At 39.2% G+C, this 25,702-nt stretch overlaps 1 protein-coding gene across 6 annotated transcripts in view; it reads left to right on the top strand.

Annotated features, from left to right (window-relative positions):
* The window catches only part of CEP192 (centrosomal protein 192), a 131,031-nt gene that overhangs the window by 70,167 nt on the left and 35,162 nt on the right, over positions 1-25,702 (top strand). For all 6 annotated transcript variants that reach the window (XM_042909424.1, XM_042909422.1, XM_042909421.1 and 3 more), the window contains 13 exons: positions 4,442-4,610; positions 6,728-7,649; positions 8,847-8,995; positions 10,826-11,056; positions 15,209-15,334; positions 15,527-15,670; positions 15,792-15,855; positions 16,480-16,619; positions 16,718-16,810; positions 17,318-17,436; positions 18,348-18,524; positions 23,313-23,403; positions 23,551-23,727. In XM_042909424.1, the coding sequence (XP_042765358.1) occupies positions 4,442-4,610; positions 6,728-7,649; positions 8,847-8,995; positions 10,826-11,056; positions 15,209-15,334; positions 15,527-15,670; positions 15,792-15,855; positions 16,480-16,619; positions 16,718-16,810; positions 17,318-17,436; positions 18,348-18,524; positions 23,313-23,403; positions 23,551-23,727 (2,602 nt within the window). The remainder of the gene's footprint in view (positions 1-4,441; positions 4,611-6,727; positions 7,650-8,846; positions 8,996-10,825; positions 11,057-15,208; positions 15,335-15,526; positions 15,671-15,791; positions 15,856-16,479; positions 16,620-16,717; positions 16,811-17,317; positions 17,437-18,347; positions 18,525-23,312; positions 23,404-23,550; positions 23,728-25,702) is intronic.

The raw sequence follows: 25,702 nt of genomic DNA, 5'->3' as shown, positions 1-25,702 counted from the left end.
ACTCTAATCTCTGCCTCTGTATTCACATGGCTGTCTTGTGTCTTTTTGTCCAGAGTTCTCTCTTACAAGGACACCATTCACATTGGATTGAGGGCCCAGCCTACTCCACTATAACCTTATTTTAATTACTTACATCTGTAGTGCCCCCATTTCCAACCAAGGTCACATTCTGAAGTACTGGGTGTTAAGACTTTAACATACATTTTTTGGGGAAACAGCTCAACCCATAATAGTGTTTGTGACCAATGAGACAATTAGAGAATTTATTCTCATGTTCTTTCCCTTTCCACTTTTTTCTTTTTAGGTACGTAGTTTCTCTGTTGGCATTTCATTTACATTTTGATTCATCACTGTATCCTACACTTGTTTAGTTTTTATTCTGTATTTAAATATATTCATTTTTAGCCATTAGGTGTTTCCTCTCTTGACTGAAGTATGTTCTGTGGTAATTTGCTCAGAGGACAGAGGGAACAATACTCCCTAGGCTCTTTTATGTTCCATAGTTAAACCTGTGTCTTTTGTAATGGAAGCATGGTGTGGCTCTGTTTAAAATCTTTGGCTTATGCTTTCCTCCTTAAGATTTTTGTAGGGATTGCTTTACTGTCGCTGTAGAATGTAGGAGGGAAATCTGAGTCATCCCAATTCTTTCTGTCTCAGAATTGACTTGATCTTTTTGTAAGCTTATGCCAAAGATGCCTTATCTTTCAAGTCTAGTTTAATTTTAGTAGGCTCTATCTCTATGTTGACTCTTTGTGGTTACTTTGTCCCATCACACGGTATACCATTCAGTATGTGGATTCAAGCATTTAAGGAAGGGAAAATTTTTTTGGATTACTTGTTAAAGTACGATCCTGCTCCATCACCTTACTGCCCCCAGGGCTCTAGAGATTCCTGTGTGGGATCTATTTTGCTTGACATCTGCATTTATTTTCTCTTTAATCATTTGTTTAAGAACTTACTATTTTGGAAAAATTATAGATCCACAGGAGGTTACAAAGATACTGTAGAAGGATTCCCATGTCCCCTTCACCAAGTTTCCCCTAGTGGTTACATTTCTTATAATTATAGCATGGTGTCACCACCAGTGAATGTATGGGTAGAATTCAGTGTCATTTTATCACAGGTATGAATTCATGTAACAACCACCACCACAATGAAAGGTACAGAACTTCACCACCACCACCATGATCTGCCTGTTTCTTAATTTCTGTTTCATCTTGTTTGCATTTCACATGTTTGATCTCTGCATTCCTTACAATGTTTTCTGCAATGTCTCTTCCCTCTGTGTACTTTTCCAATTTCATCTTGTTTTCTGTGGTTTTGATATTTTTAAATTGTATGTGAAGGCATTTAATGAAAGCTATCAGTATAAAGACTTACATTTTTTCCTTCATAGTACCCTTGGTCAGACACAAAATGCTGGCTGGACCCACCCAATTTTTCTTGTGCTCCTAAAAAAATATACTTCTCTATTATGTGTAGGAAATATACTTAGGGAGATACTAAAGTTTTTCATGAAGTTGGTATATGTTCAGATATTTTGAATGAGGGTATCATGTTTACCTTTCTAAAGTGATCATGGAATTGGTAAGCTTACGCCACATGGGTAAGCTAGCCAGTTACCTGCACCCTCACCTGTTAGCCTGGGACAAAACAACAGGCCTAATGAGAAAAGGCCAATTTAGAAGTGGGTGAATGCTCTGAATTAACATTGCTGGGGAAAATGCAAGGAGAGTGATGGTGTGTTGCTGAGTTGCTCAGCATACGTGTTTTGCTGCCATCGCCACCAAAGTAAATACTGGTTGAGATCTCTCGATCAGTCTGTGACATGAAATTAATCCATGAATCATTTTGGGTGCGGTTTAGCTTACTAACAAGCTTATTGTCCAAGTTTTGGCCCACTCCTAACCCAATTTTAGGATTTAACAGTATGCGTTGTTGTATTATATTTTTACTGATATATAATTAACATGTAGTAAAATACACAGATCATAAAGATTTTGGTCAGTGGATTTCTGACACTTACGTACACTTATTTAAATACCCCCTGCCCGCCGGAGTGCCTGAGTGGCTTAGTCGGTTGAGCATCCAACTCTTGATTTCTGCTCTGGCCATGATCCCAGCGTTGTGGGATCAAGCCCTGTGTCAGATTCCGCGCTGAGCATGGTGCCTGCGTGGGATTCTCTCTCTCTCCCTCTGCCCCTCTCTCTTACTTGTGTGCTCGCTCTAATAAAAATTAAAAAAAAAAAAAATACCACCTTCTAAAAGAGATAGCACATTTACATCCCCACCCCCCGCCCCCGCCCCATTAACAATCCTTTACCTTTTTCAAGTCAATTCTCCTCCTCCTTCCCTGGCCCCACCCTAGCATTCACTTTCTGTTCCATATTACCATAGTTTAGTTTTGTCTGTTCTTGCATTTTATTTCAGTGGAATCATACATTTTTCTGTGTCTAGCTTCCTCCGCTTAACATGTTTTTGAGATTGATCCTGTGGTTGCCTGTACCAGTAGCTCCTTGTGCTCATGGCTGCATAGCACTCCATCACATTACTATGACCGTGCCGTGTATCTGTTCCCCTGTTGCACAACATGTGTTTTTGTTCCAGCCTTGTTCCTAGCTCTGTTTTAGGTTCCTACTACAGCCTTCTTCTCTCTTTTTTCCCTCCTCAACTTCAAATGCCTATATCAGTCTCAGTTGATTTTCCTGGGTTATCCTAACCTCTGCATACATAATTCTTTCTTTCTTCGAGTTCTATTTTCTGTTACCTTTGATTGTTGATTGTGTTCCATCTATTCTCCTTCCTTTTGAGAACCCTGGTTTCCCATTAGTGGACACTGTCTTCTCTGGTCATCTATGACTGTTTTCTTTTTCCTAATTTTCATTTTTTTATACATTCACTCTGTATGATGGTGTAGCTGCTCAAGTGTTTACACTCTGCATCGTTGATTTTCTCTAGTATCAATTATGCTTTTTGTTCCTACATAGACTAATTTTGTGTACATTTACTTTTATTGAAGTCATCCTTTTCTATTATGATAAAATGAGTGTGATTTTTTTTTGAGTGGGATATTGTTATTCTTTTTCTCTAGTTTCTGCCATCTTGTATTCCTCTAAGTGTTTTTTTTTTTTTAAACTCATGGTTTACTATTGGTCAAAATTTTCATCTGTCCAGTGGCAACATTTTTTTGGTGAGTGTACTTTTTCTGATAAGTTTTGCTATTCATTAGCATTCCTGTTAGCTGATCTTCCACCTACTTTCCAGCAGGTTCATAGGACTGATTTAGACCTTCTAATTCCAGAACCACCTTTGTGTCTCCATATGGCTAGCTCCTTGGCAGTTTTGGGATTCCTTTGAAGTTTGACATCTCAACTGAAATTTCTCTCTTTATTTCCATGCATTCTTACAGTTCACTTGTCATTACTTGAAGTAATACACCCAAAGTACATTTGTTCCTTTCCTTTTTTTAATAAGTTTTTAAAAATTTATTTATTTATTTTGAGAGAGAGCACACATGAACAAGTGCGTGAGCAGAGGGGAGACACAGAGAGAGAGAGGGAATCCAAGAAGGCTCCACAATGTCAGCACAGAGCCCCATGCAGGGCTCGAGCTCACAAACCATGATATCATGACGTGAGCTGAAATAAAGAGTTGGACACTTATCTGACTGAGCCACCCAAGGATCCCTCTAATCTTTTTTTTTTTTTAATGTAATGAACATCTTTCTGAGTCAAAGGATAGTACTCAACAGCATGATTTAAAATGGCTGCACAGTGTTTTATTGTGTGTTTGTGCCGTAATTTCTATAGCCTAATTTCTCCTATATGATTAGGATTTCTTGCTTTATTAAAGGATGACATACCCTTTTGACAAAGTCTTTATAAATAGCATTGATTTTTTTTCCTTAGGATTAATTCCTAGGTGTAGAATGTCTGAGTCAAAATGATATGCATTGCTTTTTTTTTGATATGCATTGCTTAATTGCTCAGCCAAAGGTTTTTTCACTTCATATTCCGGTCAGCGGTGGATACCATTTCTTTGCACTTATATATGTGATTCTTTTTTTCATCTGTACTCTTTGAGGGCAGGAATTTTTGAACACTCTGCTCCTTGCTTTATATCAGGTATTCAATAAATGTTTATCAAATAAATGACTAGCATTGTTCTGTGACTGTATATGAAGTTTGTTAATGAAAATGCCACAACCCTTTTTCTTACAATAGTTTTACCAAGTACTTTATTCAATAGGGATATGATTTATAATTTTAGATAGTTAAGGTAAAAAAAAAAAGAATCCATGATTGAGTTATTATATATGGCAGCTAGAGCAGAGACTATAGGTTAACAAACTTGTAGGCAAGCAGAAATGGCTTTTTGTCAGTCTAGATAATGTTAAATAAGGGAATGGAAAACTCTAATCATGAGATATTCTCCCTTTTAGGTGTGCTTCAGAGTCTTCTGGTTCAGCAGCTCATCAGAAGCTTCCCTGTGAGAGTGAGTTGTCTCAGTTGGTGTGTCCACAAGCTAGTGTGAGTAGGCTGACTTATGTGTCTGAACAAGAGAGCACCCGTCCCACTCTAGCCTCAGATCATTGCCTTGAGGACTGCAAGGTGGGCAGCATTTCTGTTATTTCTTCATTAAAGCTTATGCTTTAAAGTATTACTGATGTAGGAGTCAGACTGAAATTTAGGCCTATGTAATTTCTGTTGCTGTTTTACCTTTAGGGTGTGTGTGTGTGTGTGTGTGTGTGTGTGTGTGTGTGTGTGTGTTTTGATCAAACAGCTACTCATGTTGAGTAGGCACTAGATGTACACAAGTATTTTAGTATCTGCCCTCTAAAAGCTTCTAGTCTGTTGGGGGACACTTACCAGGTATACTGTAATGAAGTACACTGTGATCCACCTAGGTATGCTGTGGGATTCAGAAGGAGGTAACTACAAATCTGACTGGACTTGGTGATGGTTCAACAAAGGTTTATGGGAGGGATAAATAATGTATTGAAACCATATTTTGCAGAATTACTTGGCAGGGAGGAAGCAGACGAATGAGGGAAGATATGGAGTTGTACAATAGAAGGCTGCAGTGAGTCATTCATGGGGATGGGGAGAGGCCAAACCATGAAGAGTCTTGGATGTAAAATTTGGGAGTTTGAAGGCTCTTAAGCAGGACACCGACATGACCTGTATTAATTTTTTAAAAGCTCATTAGAACCAGGAGGATTTGACACCAGACTGCTGTAGTCAGTCAGGCAAGAGACGCTGTGGGCTTGGATTAAGCTAGTGGCAGTGACGATAGGAGAGAAGCAGGTAGATCTGAGGGATTTATGTGGGAGAAACTAGATTTTATTATCTGTGTGTGTGTGTGTGTGTGTGTGTGTGTGTGTGTTGTGAATATGATAGTATTCAGTTTTTTAATGAGCTGAATGAATATAACTATTGCTTGCAATACAGTCCTCCTCCACTAACCCATTACTAAATATATCCACTAAAGTTACTATATATATGATGTCATGTTGGGCAAATCCTTGAAAGCTGTCATTTTGATGGTGCTGTTAAATGTTGGGTCTTTATGTACTTAGTATAATACAGGCTGAATTATGGAGTTAGATGGGCTCTCCTCTGCTACTTTCTGAGATAGACTGTAGCTTCCTCTTTCTTCATCTGTAAGGAGAGACAGTGATGTGAAAACAGGGCTTGGCACCAAGAAGTCACCACTGAATACATACTGGCTGTTATTTATTTTTATTGATTTGATTGGTTGATGATATCTGGCAAATAACCTGGTCTTTGTTTATTAATGTCTCTATCTGTTTGGTGTAAGAAAAATTTCCAAACCAAGTGCCAAGAATAGTCAGTGAGGGTTAAGTGCATCTTAACTTGTACGTAAATTCCAGTTGGTTGACCCTGCAGAGATGTAGATGTCACTCCTATGGTGATGCATTATCATGAAATGAATATATGAACATTAACTGCGGCTGTTACTTCTTATTTAAGAAAACAGAACCACATAATCTTAGACATCAGAAAAGAGTGCTCATAGAAATCAGCATGGAGGTGCCTCGGTGGTTCAGTCTGTTCAGAGTCTGACTCTTGATTTCAGCTCAGGGTGTGATCTTGCAGTTCATGGGATTGAGCCCTGTGTTGGGCTCTGCACTGACAGTGCTGAACTGAATATGCTTGGGGATTCTCTCTTCCTCTCTCTCTGCCCCTCCCCAGGTTGTGCATGCACACGCTCTCTCTCTGTCTTTCTCAATAAATAAAAAAGAGATTAGCATCTTCAAGCATAACAGCAGTATAGACAAACAATGGGGTGGGAGAGCCTGTGAGTTACATTGATTATTTCTGAACTCATGTCGATATCACTTGAAAGCTTGGTCACCCCCAACTCCTGTGTTATTAATTTACTTAGATTTTAATTGTACTTTTTATTGTAGTTCCAGGAAAACAATCCCTTAAATTTAACGAAAGTACTTGTCTCTGGTCCTTTATCTGTGTAAATTTGTCAGAGATGTAATTGGTATATATCTCTTTAGTCTCCTCATAATGATTTCTGTGAAACAACTGTACACTTTTCTAACTTTTAATCTTGCATTTCACAGCTGTAAAAAGTTGGCCTTTTTTTTTTCAGAGTTAATGTCATGTAGGTCTTTTTTATTTGAGATTATATCAGCATGGTTTGAATTTGTAACAGTTTGTGGATTATTTAACATTTTATTTGTCACACACAGAGTGATGTCACCAGTGAATTGAGTACCACAATTATTCAAGCCAGTCCAGTTCCATCAGAGGAACAGGCTGTGGAAAAACTGACAGAAAAAGGTTCATTTCAAAGTAGAAGTAAAGGAGCACTATCGTATATTATCCAAAAAGACTCCGATACAGGCAATGTGGCAGAAATGACTTCTCTGAGTAGCAAACCTGAAGATGCAAAACCTTACTTTAGGTTGAGTGAAGATCTTTCCTCCAAGAGTGGAGATCTATCGGAAGCCAGTGCAGTCGGGTTGACCTCTCACCCCACTGAATTGGACCAGATGGGCCTGGCTCTACTGAGCAAGACAGGTCTCGCCCGCCCAGCCATGTCAGCGATGCCACACCTCCCTGTGTCACGTCAGGCTTCTGTGAACGAAAGTGAAAGAGTTTCCTCAGAAGATCCGCTAACTGCCAGCAATGCAGTAAGTGGCCAGATTCCTCATCGGATGGCCCCTGGAAACGAGGGCGCCCCTATTCCCAGCACCATGGCTCGTGGCTCTGCTCCTGAGATGCAGAACGTGCCCACTGCACTTCCTACACTCTTGACTCAACATTCTTTTACCACGGCTCCCTTTGCCCAGCACTATTTAGGAACACTGTCTTCAGCTGGAAATGTTGTTTTGCCTCAGTGCCATGCTGGCAGCGCCACTGTCTGTGGATTTTCGGGAAGCTGTCCTTATTCTGCTGTTGCAGGAGAGCATGTTCAGAACTCTGTGGCCATGGGAATTTGTCTAGGGCAAAATACCAGCTCTGGATTGATGGGTACCTCTTCCCTTTATAACCCATATTCTAATGCCTTAAATCAGAATCTTCTAAGTACGGCAAAACCTTTTCCCGTGCAGTCCGTTGGTACAAACTGTGGAATTGAACCATGGGATTCAGGAATGCTGTCAGGATTTGGTAAGATGTTTTTCCTCTGTTACTGCTAATTGTCGCTTGCTGTTATTGAAAAATTGTGTTTTCTCAAACGAGGCCACAAAACTAGTTTGTTTCAGGGAGATACTGGTTGGCCTGAATTTCTCTTAAGTTTTATTCTTTGTTCTCAATTGAAATCACAGACCATGATATATTTCTGTGCAAGGGTCTCCAACATGGCTTTAGAAAAGCATGAACACTTAATGCAGGTGAAACTCCTGATGTCTTTGTCTTCCTGTCTTTCTTGTGCTCTGCACTTGGATTTCTGTAATTGCTTCAACAAGGAACTGTCCAGTTCAGGATTGGCTCTCTGGAGGAGTGAGTCTCCTTCCACTTAAAAAAATTTTTTTTAATGTTTATTTATTTTTGACAGAGAGGGAGACAGAGTGTGAGTGGGGAGGGGCAGAGAGAGAGGGAGACACAGAATCCGAAGAAGGCTTCAGGCTCTGAACTGTCAGCACAGAGCCCCACGTGGGGTTTGAACTCACAAACCACGAGATCATGACCTGAGCCAAAGTCAGACACCCAACTGACTGAGCTACCCAGGTGCCCCTCCTTCCACTTTTTAAAGTCTTTTGGGGGATAACAGTTGTGGTGAGAGACAGTATCCTTCCACTTTTGTATGCAGTGGCTGAACTGCTCCTGGATTCTTTTGCTAGAGATGGTCATTCTAAGCAGAGTTGGGTGTTGTGTGTTCCCTGACATCATACACATGGCCACTGGAGTGCTGTCTTTTCTACCCCCCTGTTCTTCTCAAGGAAATTCCAAAGTTACTACATAAGGATAGTGAAAAGATTTGGTCTTATTAAAACTGAGAAGATGTATAAATCTTGAAAGTTCGAGCCCTGTGTTGTTTCTTACTAGGTTAGGTAGTGGCTTATATTTGTGGCAGAAAAAAGGAAGAGATTACTAATAGGCAGTACATTGAAGAGTTGATTCGCTGTAAATTGTGGGTTTGATCAGTTGTACTTGTTCTTCCTGAGCTGGATACAGCAAGCAAAAATTGTTGGCCTGGGCTGAGGCTTATACAATGTCAAGGACTCCTAAAGACCCAGTGCACTTCATCCTGTAGCTCTTAGGTGTAAATAGGTAGTCTTACATAAAAATTTCCATTTAACTAATTGTTCTTTTAATCAGATGTTTGATATCACTTGCATTTGACTACCCTCTATCTTTACCCAGGGAAAGTCAGAGTACCTGAGGAGTTGAAGTTTCCTCATGCTTGCTGTGTTGGCATTGCTTCCCAGACCCACCTTAGTGTACTTAACCCAACTGACCGCTGGCTACAGGTCAGCATTGGGGTTCTCACTGTTAGTGTTAATGGTGAAAAGGTAAGCTTTCTGTGTCTTTCTCCTGTCACTTAGCAATTGCATTTTGATTAATGTTAGATTTCTCCTTTCTCTAGTATTTCCTTTTATTCTTGGGAGTCTGTCCTCCCCCACCTTGTATGCCTTCACAGAATCATTGAAATGGTATGTGAAAGAATAACATTGTGTCTTTTTCTTAGCACCTCCTTTTCTTGTAGTACTGCATTGAGAAGTGAAATGTGATTGTGGTTCTCTGTTTCTATCAGTTATTTATTTATCATTATATTTCATTGTTATTTATTCATAAAACCATGCGAATATGCTTTAAGTGCTATTTAAACCACCAAAAACTTGGATTTCTGCTATTTGTTGGTTTTGTTAAATGTGATTGAATATAAGTTACTATCATTTATCAAAAAACAAGTTATTCTTGGGACCTATATCTTCATTCAATAAGTGGAATCTTTTTGACTAATTTATCTGATCATTTTTTTTTTTTTAGAAACATTTTTACTGTTTATTTATTTATTTACTTTTTTGAGAGAGACAGAGTGTGAGTGGGAGAGGGCAGAGAGAGGCAGACACAGAATCTGGAGCAGGCTCTAGGCTCTGAGCTGTCTGCCCAGAGCCCGACATGGGGCTCGAACCCGCGAACTGCGAGATCACGACCTGAGCCGAAGTCAGATGCTTAACCGACTGAGCCGCCCAGGCGCCCCTATCTGATCATGTTTTTACATGATCTTTTGAAATACCTGGAAATACAATTTTAACATTAACTCTTAACAGCAAGGGTCTCTCACATGATCAGTTAGAGGTGGTAAAGTACAATACTCTAAATCTCCTTTCATGATTACGATGATGTAGACATGATTGAGCAGGAAAGGTGGGAAATGTGGTCAGCAGCTCCTATTTTGGAATGCCCTGGTTTTGCGACTGACACTTGCAGATGAGCATTGGTGGATGAGTTTACTTTCTCTCTTACCTCCTGGTAAGATTTACCTGGCAAAATAAGATTGTGTCTAGGGGCGCCTGGGTGGCTCAGTCAGTTAAGTGTCTGACTTTGGCTCAGGTCATGATCTCATGATTTGTGGGTTTGAGCCCTGCGTTGGACTCTGTGCTGACAGCTCAGAGCCTGGAGCCTGCTTCTGATTCTGTGTTTCGCTCTCTCTCTGCCCCTCCCCTGCTCATGTGCGCGCTCTCTCTCTCTCTCTCTCTCTCTCTCTCTCTCAAAAATAAATACACATTGAAAAAAAAAAAGATTGTCTCTAGTCTCCCTCTTCCCTTTTCCTAGCCTTTCCCCTCTGATCCTGAGGTTGGATGGAAAGCATGTGATAGCAGGAAAGTGTTAAGGGTGGGAGGTAAGCTTGGAGGCCCTTTTAGGGGCATGTAGGAAGTAGTGTTGCCTCTGGATGCGGGAATAGAAAAGAATGCCCTCATGTATAGTGAGGAGGGAGGGTTTGGAATGAGTCATAATCATGGACTGAGTAGCCTGATCAGGACCTTGGAAGTCAGTCTAATGTCCCTGATCACACAAAAACCAGTCCTGGGTGGTGTGCAGGGCACCAGAGTGCTGCCTTTTCCAGGGGCTCTTTCATTGGAAATGAGGGTATAGATAAGCTGTGTTTGCTTTAAAACAGACTAGGGGACACACAGTCAACTTATCTTCATAAGTCTTCATAATTTTGACTAATTGTACTTTATCAATAATGGGTTATAAGGCTTAGATATTTTGAAAGGTAAATTTCTAGATTTGGTAGTTTGAGAAGAAAAGGATCTTAAACTAGTTGATTTCTGATTCTTGATTTTCAATGTGAAACCATTTCTTAACGAACTGTGTGGCACTTTTTTTTAAAGGTGGATCTTTCAGCATATCCTTGTTTAGTTTTCAAGAATAAAGTCATCATGAGACCTCATGCCACAGAAGAGATAAAAGTACTTTTCATACCATCTGATCCTGGGATTTTCAGATGTATATTCAGTGTTGCTTGTTGGCCATTTTCAGCAGATGCTGAGACCATAGCACAAGCAGAAGCCTTGGCAAGCAGAGTCGTTCTCACAGCTGTTGCTGAGATGCCTGTGATTGAGGTAACTACTTGTAAGCAAGTCTTTGTCATGCCTGGCATTTGAATGAAGCCTGTTTAACCCTTAAGAGGTAATATTCGGGAGAAATGAATATGTGGGTAAATATGCCACAAAGTTACTTTCAAGCTACCATTAGTTCTTAATTAGCTTCTTACTTTAGAATTTAAAATTATTTCTGTTGGGGCTCCTGGGTGACTCAGTTGGTTGGGTGTCCAACTTTGGTTCAGGTCATGATCACACAGTTCGTGAGTTCAAGCCCTGTGTTGGGCTCTCTGCTGTCAGCATCTGCTTCAGATCCTCTCTCTCCCTCTCTCTCTGCCCCTCCCCTGCTTTCTTTCCTCTCTCTCACTCTCTCTCTCTCTCTCAAAAATAAACATTAATGGAGCATCTGGGTGGCTCAGTCGGTGAAGCGTTTGACTCTTGGTTTCGGCTCAGGTTATGAGTTCATGGCTTCGTGGGTTGTAACACTGCATCAGGCTCTGCACTGGCAGTGGGGAGCCTGCTTGGGATTCTATCTTCCCGTCTCTCTGCCCCTCCCCATTTGTGCTGTCTCTGTCTCTCAATATAAATAAATAACTTAAAAAAAAGTAAACATTAAAAAAAATTACTGGGGCACCCGGGTGGCTCAGTCGATTAAGTGTCCAACTTCTGCTTAGATCATGATCTCACGGTTCACGAGTTTGAGCCCTGCGTCAGGCTCTGTGCTGACAGCTCAGAGCCTGGAGCCTGCTTCAGATTCTGTGTCTCCCTCTCTCTCTGTCCCTCCCCTGCTTACATTCTGTCTCTCTTTCCTAAAAATAAACATTTAAAAAAATAAAAAAAAATAATTTCTATTGTTTTACGGAAATTCAGCTCTACTTGCTGGATGTGGGTGTTAGTTTGGGACGTTCTGAAAAGTCACCAGACATATTGGGTTGTTTGTTTTAAAAGCGACTAAGAAATGTAATGAGATCAGTGATTTTCCCTGGTGGTATGTAAACGTTGGATGTTATATATTAACCTTTTATTTTTTTTTTTATTTTTATTTTTATTTTTATTTTTTTTTTCAACGTTTTTTATTTATTTTTGGGACAGAGAGAGACAGAGCATGAACGGGGGAAGGGCAGAGAGAGAGGGAGACACAGAATCGGAAACAGGCTCCAGGCTCCGAGCCATCAGCCCAGAGCCTGACGCGGGGCTCGAACTCACAGACCGCGAGATCGTGACCTGGCTGAAGTCGGACGCTTAACCGACTGCGCCACCCAGGCGCCCCTATATTAACCTTTTAAATACCACTTTAAGAAAGAATACAGGAAGTGGTTACGTAGGGGACATCTTGAATATATGTGTATAGGGAAAATAACTGCCTTATGTTACATGAATGAGTGTTTCAGCTTGGAATAACTTTCAGTAACCACATCACATACGGATTTAAAAAGTGTTTCAATATCAGTTTGGATGCACATGAAGACTAAGCTTCATGGATGCTGGAAGACAGCTTAGACAGTGTCTCTAGTGATGAAGAAGCCACCAGTGTTGACGATCTTGCCAGTGTTTGAGTACAGTTGTTTTCTGCCTAGAATACTTCTCCCACACACCGCATACTCTCTCACTGTTGGTGGAATGGCAGTCCCCACCTATTCCCTCATCCCTGCATGCCCACCTCCCTTTGCCCACTTTACTTTTCTGCTTAGCATTTTCAGCATTGTCATACTAAATATTTACCTGTTTATTGTCTGATCCTCTTTGCTCCCGCTAGAGTGTGAGCTCTGTGGGGGCCAGGACATGTGTCTCTTTTGTTCACTTCCAAAATAGTGCTTGGCATATAGTAAGGGCTCAAGTAATAGTTGTTTGAACTATCAATTCAAATAGAAAGTGGAAATAGCAATATTTCTAAATATATGTGGTTTCTGAAACATTGTATTACATTCGTGTCGACCAAAACCAATGACTATAGTCAGTTAGCTATTTCATCCATATCATTAAAGATTTATGTAGTAAGTCTGGCCAAGGAAGACTTTTTGATCTTGGAGAAATTGGATTGTTACGCATTTTAAAGTACATTTATAGTTTCCAAATGTTTTGGGAATGTTCCAGCAGCCTCTCCCCATTGCATGCCCCATGTTGGAGTCAGAATATGGGTTGGCGAGGGGAAGAAGGAAAGAGATTCTGTAGTTTAGCATGAGTTCAATCTATGTTAATGTTTCTTGTGTGCTTGAAAAGAATGACTCTAATTTCTCTTAGGTGCAGAATTCTTTTACATGTCCTTTAGCTCTACTTTGTTACTGTCTTCTGTATCGTTATTAACATTTCTGTGTGTTTAGTCTTTTTGTCTTTAAGAGAAGTTTTGTGGATTTGTCTGTTTCTCCTTATAATTCTATTGATTTTTGTCTTGGGTATTCTGAGCTCTGTTATGTGTGTTTAGACTCAAGATAATTTTATCTTCTAAGTGAAATTGTTCCTTTTTGAAGTTACAATTCTCTTGCATCTGCATTAGTTTGGAAGTTACACATTTCTGTTCCCTTCTTATTCAAATTGGTTACTGAAGTCTAAAATTAATCAGGAGCCCAAACAACACAAAAAGCTATAGTCATTTTAATGTTGATCTTTTCCTTCCGTCATATCTTTGACTACTATTTTAATCCCAAATGGTTTTAAAACCGTAACATTAAATGTTTTTTAACAGATTGCTCATGCTATTTTACTTTTTATTTTTATTTTTTTTGCTCACCATTATTTCTTGAATCTTTTGTTTTTACCTTTTTCATGGACTCTATTATCTGTATTTAAAGTGTACTTATTTTATAGTTAATTTCAGATTATTTCTAGTTCTTCAGGTGCTAATTTTTCTGCTAGCTTTGCTAGGTCTCCCTGATTACTTTCTTCATGAGGTTTCTAATTTTTTTTTAATGTTTATATTTATTTTTGAGACAGAGTGAGACAGATGAGTGGGGGAGGGCAGAGAGAGAGGGAGACACAGAATCTGAAGCAGGCTCCAGGCCCTGAGCTGTCAGCACAGAGCCCGATGGAGGGCTCAAACTCATGACTCGGGAGATCATGACCTGACTCAAAGTTGGACGCTCAACCGACTGAGCCACCCAGGCTCCCCAAGGTTTTTAATTTTTTAATTGACTTAAAAAATTCTTTCAATGTGAGCTCACATCATTAAGGCTGCTCTTCGCTGTAGTAATTCCATGTGTCCTGGTTTTTGAGTGTCCATAGAGAGCACTTTGTACAACTGCTTGGGGCATGAAGGGTTGTACTGATTTTCAGCTTGGAGCTTTCATATCTAGTGTGGCATAGGCCTAGAGTTTTACTTTCTTGCAAATGGTCTTCTGACACCCACCCATTGCTGGACAAGCTTCCCTGTTACCTCCTCAGACATATAAACAGGTTTTCTAGTTTCCTTTTCATAAAAGGCACTTCTTTCAATTTCTGCACTTGATGCAGGGAGCTCAGATTCCATTCTAGCCTTGCCCTGCCCACAGCAAGCTCAGGGTCATACTTTCTGTGGTTAGGAGGGTGGTGAAGCTCAACCACCTTGGAAGTGGCTCGATCCCAGACCTTCATGGGCTACCATGGAAGTCAGTTCCCATTTGCCAGTCTGTTTTTGATTTCCCATTATATTTGGCCAGGCTGAAGAAATTTATGTGTGTGTTAAATATTATCCAGCATTTCTACATGTGTGTGTGTGAGAGGTCTGTGTTAAGTTGTTCTTAGGCACACATTTTAAACTTTTGATATGCCTATTTTGGTATCATTTTAAACATTTTTAGTTTTGCCCGAAATTGGACTAAATCTGAAAATTCCAACATATATTTTGAAGGGAATTGAGAAGTTAAAATTATAATAATAGAGTTCATAGTAACTCATTGAAGGGAGGCTTGTATCTTTTATAAAATTGTCAGTTTGTCTTAAGATCTAACAGTCTTTTCAAAGTAGCAACAGCAAACATATTACTTTATTCTGTAGTACATTTGCATACATAGACTACCTCAGAAAATGAATTTAACATTTATTTTTGTAGAAAATAGCAATTGTAAAATGGCCTGGGGATATTTAGGTAGGTTTACATTTAATGCTGACTATTTGTAACTGGAAAAAGCAGTGATATGAATGTAAGCTGTGATATTAATATATGACTTTTTATAAATTAGTCTTTTCTTTCATAATTAGGTAGAAACAGAAAAAAAAGATGTTCTTGATTTTGGTGACTTGACTTATGGAGGCTGGAAAGCTTTGCCATTAAAATTGATAAACAAGACTCATGCCACTGTGCCAATCAGACTTGTTATTAATGCTGTAAGTATTAATGTACAGTAAGAAACTTTACAGAACACATTGATTTGGAATTCTAGGTACCGCTAATATCATTCTTGGTTCATTTTTCTTATGGAAGTAAATTTTTTGGTAACGATTCGGTCAACAAATTTAACATCACATGAACATTGCACTGTTGGCTTTACTGAGACTGATTCTTCTATTTCTGAACAGAATGCCATAGCCTGGCGCTGCTTCACATTTTCCAAGGCACCCATCCATGCTTCTTTGAAAGCAGCTCCGTATGCTGACATGATTGCTCAGCTGGCAGCTCCTTCTGTGGTCAACCACATGATGCCTGCCAGTTATGACGGACAGGTAAGCTGGGTGGATTGAAGGAACTGGCTTCAAATTAAAGAGGGAGTTAAGTTTCCAAACCAATTATCTTTCATTAAGATTTACATCTTAATGCTAAATTAAATTTTATTTTATTTTACAGGATCCAGAATTTCTGATAATTTGGGTTCTTTTCCATAGTCCAAAGAAACGGATCACTTCTTCAGGTATTCATGTTTATGTTTTTGGGGGAATTGCTCTTCTCTGTAGCAAAATAAACTACAAAGTTGAGGCATGTTTCTTCTATCAGTGAATGTGAATACTTTGAGGAATTTGTGAAATATGTTATGTTGTTTTAAAAATGGGACAGAGAGTGTGCTGTTTTGGCTCAAATCCATGTAATTGTGGTTAACCCCAGCAAGTACCACTGAAAACCTTTTGGGATCTTTTTTGTACACTGATTTTATCACATCTACCAGTTGGATGTTTTCTTTCTTTTTCTCTTTTCTCCTCCACTAATTTCTATTCCTCTTCAAAGAGGAATTCTTCAAAAAATCATTTTGCTGGGGCTCCTGGGTGGTTCAGTTGGTTAAGCATCTGACTCTTGGTTGCAGCTTAGGTCATGATCTCATGGTTTGTGAGTTTAGGCCCCACATCGGGCTCTGCACTGACTGCTTGGGATTCTCTGTCTCTGTCTCTGTCTCTCTCTCTCTCTCAAAATAAATAAACTTAAAAAAAATCATTTTGCTTAGGATTTCTTGGGATCCCTGAGGGCATAGTGTTGGACCACATACAACATTTAGACTTAAATAATTCTCTGGTGTCTGAACTAAAAGAATGAGCTTTTGTAGAGATTTTAGGCTCAGCAGAAGAGTTCTTGGCAAGAGTCGATATAGAAGTTGATAGCCCAAACCCTACCCCAGTCATTAAAAGTATTGGTCTTCAAGCAAGAACAGGAATAGCTAGGATACATGCTCCAAAAGACTTACAGGTACCCTAAATTCTTTTCTTTGCCATGATTTTATGTTCAGGTTGATTTCATTCTAATTGTGACATTATTTAAGATGTTGGTTTTACTCCATTCTCTAGACTATGCACCTGTTTGCCAGTTTGGCTTCCTCAGCAAAGCAGCACTTACCTTTGAAAAATGCAGGGAATATTGATGTTTACTTAGATATCAAGGTAAGAATTTGTGTAAGAGCACTATGACATAGTATTTCCTTAGTCTGTGAGACTCTGAGTATCTTCTGACATTGTGAACATGGCTGAGCTGCCCCAGAGATCAAACAGAGTGCTTAAAATCTGAGGATTATACCAGTAGGAAATAGATGATAGGACACTTTAACATCTGATGTTTTATATGTAAGAACCAAGTTCTAGATTAATTCCTGAAAAATGTGTATGTTATCCTGTGGATAGGTGGAATTGGAGGAGAGTGATCATATATGTAGACATTTCTGAGAGGTGTGGATGAGTAAGAGGGTGTTAGTGATAGGAAATAGGAATGGGAGTTTAACTTCTTTGTGGAAAGAGAAAGTGCCCTTTCCAAGAGAATAAGACAAAGTGGGATAGTGACAGACAAGGCAGAAGGGAAAAATAACCTGTCAGAGTAAATGAAAAATGAGAGTAACTGAGTAAAAGCCACATTTGCATAAGTCAGTATTTAGTTATAATTGTATAAATATTTAGATCCCAGACCAAGGAAGTCACTTTTCAGTGGATCCAGAGAATCTATTCCTTAAACCTGGAGAAGAACATGAAGTTATAGTTACATTTACTCCAAAGGATCCCAAAGCCTGTGAGGAAAGGTAATATAAAATTATTTATAATGACCAGTTTGTACTCTTTTCTGAAAATAGTCACTTATTTAGATGTGCTTCGTTCCACAGTCTGAATGATCTAGGACATGTTTCATCTCATCTGATAGATAGTATAGCTCTGTTTAACTTCTGTTAGCCTCAGATTTTCTTCTTTTTGTGTACTAAAACTCTCCTTTTAAACCAATTGACTAGAAATTAAGAAATGACTATTTTTAAATATATTCTGACAAAAGTAAATAATAAAATGTCAATCTTGATGTTTCTCATTAACTTTCTCTCTCTCTCCAAGGAAACCATCACCAGTTGTTGGTAGTTTAAGATGCTTCCCCCTGCTCCCACACCCCCTCCCCCATTTCTCCAGGCTTATGACTTTTTGGCACCTAAATCATAAGTGAATATTACCTGATAGTGGTCGGAGCATCATTGTCATTAGTATTTGAATTTGCTTGGTAAACAGAGCTTAGAAGCACACACTGCTGAGACACATGTGCCCTGTCCCCTGCCTGGGTTATGGAATGCCTCAGTGTGCTCAGTCTGCTACTGTGACCTTTCAGAGGAGAGCTGGCCTGCACAAATGTGAACACTTGTGCCTGGAACAGCTGCCCCCAACTTCATTGAGTTACCTCTTTCATCTGAGAAGCTTTCCTCAACTGTTCCCAAACTCCTCATAAATAGTAGTCGGTAGTATTCCCGTGACCCCATGAACTTCCCTTGTCCCATTGTGTAGATGGTATTGTGACAGTCTTTCCTTGTCGATATTCCTCTGGAATATAAGCTGTAAGTGTGGGAATGTCATTGTATCCTCAGCACCCAGTTCAGTCTCTTGGACAAAGGAAGCCTGTGGGAAATAGTTGCCAATAGAATTGTGGACATTCAACTTAGATGGTTTTCTTTGTTAGGATCTTGAAAATATTCGTGCAGCCATTTGGACCACAGTATGAAGTGATGTTAAAAGGTGAAGCAGTTTCTTCAGGAAATAAACCTCTAATACCTGGATCTTGCTGCTCAGATGTTCCATCAATTTTGTCCAACAAGCAGTTTCTGGCCTGGGGGGGTGTCCCTCTTGGTAGAATACAGTAAGTATGCATGTAGCAGCTCCTGAGCACAAAGATTCTGCTGTCATCACCTAGCATTGTTTTCCACTCTGATAATTATGACCATGTTAATATTTTTAGAGTTGAATAAAGTTATACTATGTTCTGTAATCTTCCTATTATGAATTCCGATGTTTTAATTAAAATTTTCACCTCTGGGGCACCTGGGTGGCTTGGTCAGTTGGGCATCTGACTTCGGCCTTGCGGTTTGTAGGTTTGAACCTTGTGTCGGGCTCTGGGCTAACAGCTCAGAGCCTGGAGCCTGCTTCGGATTCTGTGTCTCCTCCTCTCTCTGCTCATGCTCATGCTCTGTCTGTCTGTGTCTTTCAATAATAAATAAACGTTAAAAAAAAAAAAAGTGTTTTTTTTTTAAATTTCACCTCTGCAATCCAAAAAAAATAGGTTTCAATTTTCTTAAGCTCTTTGGTGGATTCTCTGCTGATTATCAGATTTAGGCACTTAAGAGTTTGTTTGTTCCTTCTCTGGAAAGCCCTATGGAAAGGTAGGAAGAAAAAATAATCAGAGACCTTGCATTCTTCAGGAGTTTACAAAGTAGTAGAATATGAATGCTTTGTACCATAAAGAGTAAAAGGGGTCTCTAATAGACCAGATCTGTTCTGTCATGGTTTAATGTGAATTATATCTTGAATCTTATTTTTATGTGCACTTTGATTATACACTATGAATATGAACTTTGAGTTAATTGGCATATAATATATAGTATAGTAATATTTTTCCTTTCATAAGCTTAGCAACATAGCTAAATACTTCTAATTAATAACCTAGGCAATTATTAAAGCTCAGTGTTTCTTCTTCCATATTTTGCATTTTTGTGTTTGACCTAAATGTTTTACCCACACATTTCTATGGTACCTGAGAGATAAGAAACTTCTGGCTGAATCTGTACTATAGGTGTGAAGAATTACTTTTTAAAATTATAGTTTTGTTAGTGCAAAAAAGATCTAATTGAACTTCCTTACTTTATAGAGTTCATACATCTGCTTAACCATCCAAGTAGTCAGTCATATGTACCTTGTCTTGTTGCAAAGGCAGCTTTCAAAAAGATATAGTAAGGTAAAAACTTGAGGGCCGACTGCTGTGGGATGATGAGATATGGTAATCATAAAGGTCATGCCCGAAGGCTCACCTGCAGAAGGCTCACGCTTTGCACTCGCCTTGATGTGGGTCTTATGCTTGGTTCTGACTCTAACCCCATCATCCTGAGATAAGTCACAGTGTTCAGAGGTTAAGAACAAACCAGTTACTGTGTGAGAGAGGATAGCTGTTCCTGCTGTAGACTTTAGACAGATGTTTCTTGCAGGGGTCCTTTCAAAGAGAAATCCATACAGCATGCCAAGTCTCAAAGTAAAACTACTTCATAGTAAATGCTCCCATCAGGATGCTCCCTCTTTGAGGTGCTTCATTCAGGTCTGGATGTGTCACACCTGAAGACCCAGCTGAAGATGTTTTCTGGGTGCTGAGGCAGGTGGTGGCTTGAATGAGACAGCTTACGCACTTAGAAGAATGGTGGGCTGCATGTTCTGTAGGGAGCTCTCAGTAAAGATTCTCTCAGCTAGACTTTTGAAAAGTCCTGATTGGCAGGGAGTGTGAGGTATTGTGCCCTTTTCAGTAGCTCCTGTGTTGTTGGTTATGTCATCTGGTTTTTGCAGACAGCCGAGATGGAATACACGTTGAAAGGAAGGGCGGAACAAGGGCATGTGCCTGTATGGAAGAATTTTCTGGTTCTATACAGTTGAATCTGAACAGTGTATACCAGACTTTTCCTCAAAACATTAGTGGTCTGCTCCACTACACATACAAATAGTGATTTGAGATTTTGAAGTTCTGTGCCATGGAATGTGGTCAAAATAACATAGCTGTTCAGCTCAGCCATCAATGTCTAAGGTAAAAGGAAGATCACTTTCCAATATGCCCTAGCAATCATAGTCATTATTACAGTGCAGACTCTGGCAAGCGTCAGCTACTGAGTGTTCCTGTTGATACACCGCTTATTCTATAACTGCTCTTTCCTTTAAGACAAAGGCAGAAGAGAGCTCAGTAAGGGCCATCAGCATCCTTGTATTGTTCCTGACAGAATTCCCTGTCTTGTGATAAAATTTGCAACAGATGATTAATAGAGTAGAGATGGCTGCTCTTAAAATCTAGCTGTTCCAGATGCCATAACATCTTGAAATCTTAGAGCTCATCTGAAACAAAATTAATGTGTGTTAAACTTTTTTTTTAATCAGAAATTAGTTAAGTTGAAAATGGGGGTACTATCTTGTGCGTGCTTCAGTGGCATTTTTCCCTGGCCCTCGCCTAAGTGAAAGGCATTCAGGCCGTCCTCCTTTATTTCTTGCTTCACTTCTTCATGGAGATTCATGGAGTGCCTTCTGATCCAACAGATCTAAGTGTAAGCCCCATGCCAGTACAGGGAAGTGACCTGAAAACTGTTCTATCCCTGTTTATGGTTGGTTAGATATCTTAACTCAGCCTGGAGGAGCTCGCCACTTCTGTGAGAAGGACCTTAGTCTGTGGATGCTGTGACACATGATGTCTCGAAGTGGACTTGTTGAAAGCAATAGATCCGTAGGTACCATGCTAATGTATGTACAGTATTTAGCGCAGCGCCTGCCTAGGGAAACGATGGACTTCTGTTTCTGTAGTGCCCTTACTTCCATTGTAGTGTCCTACATAGATGATTTTTCCCACCCCAAATATCTCCTGCTACTCCTTTATAAGGATGTTGCAGCATGGTTAATGATACAGAGGTGTATTGTCTGCTTAGAAAGAGATCATCCTATTTTCTCTCCCTAAGAAATGTCCTAGGAGGCATTCAGAGGCTGTGACCCAGTGGGTGCTAGGAGAGGACCCAGAAACAGAGGGCAAGGGGATCCTGGTGTTCTTTTGATGTGGTACTTGCCTGCTGCCTGCCTTTGTGGAAGAAGGTGCTTGTTGCAAAAGGGAGATTTGAAGTGAGCTCTTCTTCCAGAGGAAAGAGGAAATAATTCATATATAATTTCAGGGAGAGTGTTCTCATTGAGTCATTGATTTTGCCTCAGTTACAGATAGAAATGATAGTTAATAAATTATATTTTCTAAGGGTAAAGTGGTCCAAAGTGGTATTTCATTCCAGATTGATGTTTTTTAATTTTTGAAGTTCTGCATTTTTCCATATATTCATTCATTTATGCTGATTTCTCTCTCATAAGTCTGCACATGTACTTTGGCTAATTGTTTGTTAGGATTTAGTGTTTCTTAATTATTATTTTGTGTGGACTGTATATAATAAAGGTGTTAACCCTTTTTACTTTGTATAGTTCTTTTTTGAAACTAGAAACTGAGCCCCCCTCCCTCTACTTGATTACTACTTGCAAATGATAGCTACATTTCCTTAAAAATAGATAAAAATAAAAGGTTTTAAAGATTTTTGTTGTTGTTGTTAGGTTTTCCCAGTGTTCTTTGAATGCTTTCCTCAGGTCTTAGATTTAAATTTTTAAAATATAGTTATTTATTTATTTTGAGAGAGAGAGCGCGTGCACGTGCATGAGCAGGGGAGGGGCAGAAAGAGAGAGAATCCCAAGCAGGCTCCACACTGTCAGCACAGAGCCTAATGCAGAGCTTGAATTCATGAACCATAACATCATGACCTGAACTGAAATCAGGAGTTGGCTGCTTAACCGCCTGAGCCACCCAGGCATCCCTAAAAATTGTTTTAATGTTTACTTATTTATTTTTAGAGAGATATTGAGCACGCAAGCAGTGGAGGGGCAGAGAGAGAGGGAAAGAGAGAATCCCCCGTAGCACGGGGCTCCATCTCACGAATCATGAGGTCATGACCTGAGCCGAAACCAAGGGTCAGATGCTTAACCAACTGAGCCACCCAAGCGCCCCTGTAGGTCTTGGATTTTATTCTGAGGTTGAGCTCAGCAGCCTTTCCCCTTCATCCCAAGGTGGACAAGACATAGGCCACAGTTTAAATAATTTAACTGCCAATCTTCAAAATTTGAGTAAAATGGAGATGTACTCATGTGTTCACTGTTCTCCAATGAAGAGAAGATTTGTATATTTTCACAGATTAAAGGATTTTTTTTTAACCACCAGCTAGCTAGTATTCTTAAGTCTCTTCTACTTGCATATTGTAACTTTTTATTTATTTTTATTTTTTTGCATATTGTAACTTTTTAAAAATATGGTTAATTCAATATAGTGTTTAAATAACTAGTTTGTGCAAATGAGGTTCTTAGAGTGAAAAATCCAAGCAATGTGCCTGAGAGTGGTATTGACTTAGAAACTTAATTTGTTATCTGGCTTTTTGTTGTTTTATAAGACAGGTAAGACTTTATATGTATATGCATATGCATATGTATATATACATATATACACCCAGCATATATGTATATGCATATGCATATATATGTATATGTATATATACATATGCATATGTATATATATATACACACACACACATACACACATACTATATATATAAATATAGTATAAATAATGAAGTTGGCTAGGCAGCTATAATAGGAGAGCATTTAAACCAAAAACTTGCTCTGACACGGTGAGTCTTGAATGTATGTTTTCAGAAATGGAGGAATGTGTGTTTTCAGGACTGTGGAGACACCTTTGCAGGCTACTAATAAAGTGGCATATGCAATCCAGTCCATCTCTAAACATTGCAGTTAGTTTTAATTGATTTTGTTTTCATGGTTGTAGCAACATCCATGGAGTAAAACCACATTTATAATGTGTTCTTGTTTCTAGGCTTCAGAAGCTAGCTTTAAGAAATAATTGTACATCTACAACCCAGCATCTGCGACTGCTCATTAGAGGACAAGACCAGGACTGCTTTCAGGTTTGTAGTGTGCATGATGCTATTTCATGTTCTTTCAAAGCACTTACATGTGCAGACCATTATGTGTGCTTCATCTTTGAAGCTTTGGTTTGGTGGTAGTTTTGTCTTCTTGCTTTTTTGTATGTAGTGATTGTTTTTAAATTGTAGCTTCAGCACACTTTTGGTTCAGAAGAGCGACTGACCAGTAACTGTGAGATTAGAATGCGTCCAAAGGAAGACATTTACATCTCTGTGTTATTTGCTCCTACTCGATTATCTTGTATGTTGGCTAAACTAGAAATTAAACAACTGGGAATTCGATCACAACCAGGCATTAAGTTCACGGTAAGATGATTTTATTGCTTTTTGTCCTCCCATGGAGTTTCTGACATGTTGTAAATATTTGTTTAATATTGGTAATTATATATCCTCTGCTTTTTATAAGTCAAAATAGGGGATTGCCTTGCTTTACAAACAAGTTAGGGAGTAATTATGTACTTTGTACAAGTGTCATGTGATAAAAATAGCTTCCATAGTATTCTATAGGAAACATTCTCTTCTCACACCTTTAAGTTTCATTTCAGTTTGAGAATTTTGAAATGTACCCAGTTTTACAGGAACACATTTTTTTGGTAAATCTGGATCAAACTGTTTAAGATACTGACTTTCCAAGTAAATTGTATTCTTTCAATTCAGCAAAATACCTATTGATACCATTTACTAGATTCTGTTCCAGAACTAGGGCTAAAGACAAGAGCTTTTATTTTATTTATTTGTTTAATTTTCAGTTAGTTTACAGTGCAATATTGATTTTAGGAGTAGAATTCAGTGATTCATCACTTACATACAACACCCAGTGCTCGTCACACCCATTTTGCCCGTTTCCCACCCACCTCCCTCCATCAACCCATAGTTTTTTCTCTATCATTAAGAGTCTCTCGTGTTTTGTTTCCTTCTCTTCTGACAAGAGCTTTTATAGTTTTGTTTCTTCCCAACGTAATTTTTAAAAAGGATTTCAACTCATTTCTTTAGATATATTTAAAGCAGTAAGAGATAAAGGTCGTAAATCATTGAAAAAAGGAGAGGACAGGGTCGTCAGATGAACCCCAAGCTCCATAAAAGTGCACACCTTAAATCTTCACAGTTTTGGCTGTAATCCCACAGTTTGGGGACTAAAACTTTGGTCCATTTTCTATAATCAGAGGGAATGTGATGAGTTGCAAGATTAAAAATACCGAAACGTTTTTTTTTAAACAATAGATATTTATGGCAAATTTAGCTTTTTTTTGATGCTGAAACTTGACATATTCTCTGTGGAGCTCTTTACTTGCCCACCACAATTTTGTGGTGGACAAAATTGTTTAAACATGTAAGTGATCGGGCGCCTGGCTGGCTCAGTCAGTAGAGCATGCAACTCCAGATCTCAGGGTTATGAGTTTTAGCCCCATGTTTTCAGGGTAGATTTTATTTAATTTAAAAAAAAAAAAAAGAGATATAAGTGGTCATCTTTAGGAAAGAACATCCTTATATGTGAGCCCAGGACACAATGCCAAAGTACCACATATCCTGATGATCTGGCTTCAAGTTAGAATCAAATGGTTTGTGGAGAAGACTAAATGGGCTATATCTTTCAGACTATCCTGAACCTATTTCTTTTTTTTTCTTTTTTTTTTTTTTTGAGAGAGTGTACGCACTTGCACATGAGTGGGGGAGGGGCAGAATCCCAAGCAGGCTCTGCACTGCCAGTGGGGCTTGAACCCATAAACTGCAAGATCAAGAATTGGACGCTTAACCAATGCGCCACCCAGGTGTCACCTTTTTTTAAAAAAAAAAAGTGTTTATTTATTTTGAGATAGATGGGCAGAAAGAGAGGGAGAGAGAATCCAAAGCGGGCTCTGTGATGCCAGAGCAGAGCCTGCCTTGGGGCTCAAACCCACAAACCATGAGGTCCTGACCTGAGCTGAAATCAAGAGGTGGACACTTAACTGAGTAAACCACCCAGGCACCCCTATCCTGAATATATTTCTATTAGTTTCAGGTTTACTAGCCAAGATGGTAAGGTTATTTTTAAGTAAGAATTTCTGGAGAGCTAGTAATTCCCTGGTGGTTTAGGGCAAGACCATTTGATTTGATAGTCACCAGCAGAAGTTCAAGCTGACCTTCTTGAGACAAAGTAGGATCCTAGTGGGAGTCCTGCCTATGTAGATGCCACTTGTCCTCTCAGAGGTGGGCTGAACAGGGACCAGAAGTGCACAGATATGGCCTTTATCTCACAGGAAGACTTTGCCTACTAGCACTGGTGTACATTTGTGGAGATAAG

The sequence above is a fragment of the Panthera leo genome, chromosome D3 (genome assembly GCF_018350215.1).
Source record: "Panthera leo isolate Ple1 chromosome D3, P.leo_Ple1_pat1.1, whole genome shotgun sequence".
NCBI classification, from domain to species: Eukaryota; Metazoa; Chordata; class Mammalia; order Carnivora; family Felidae; genus Panthera; species Panthera leo.
Note: the sequence above shows the minus strand (reverse complement) of the source record. Positions and strands in the feature narration are given on the sequence as shown.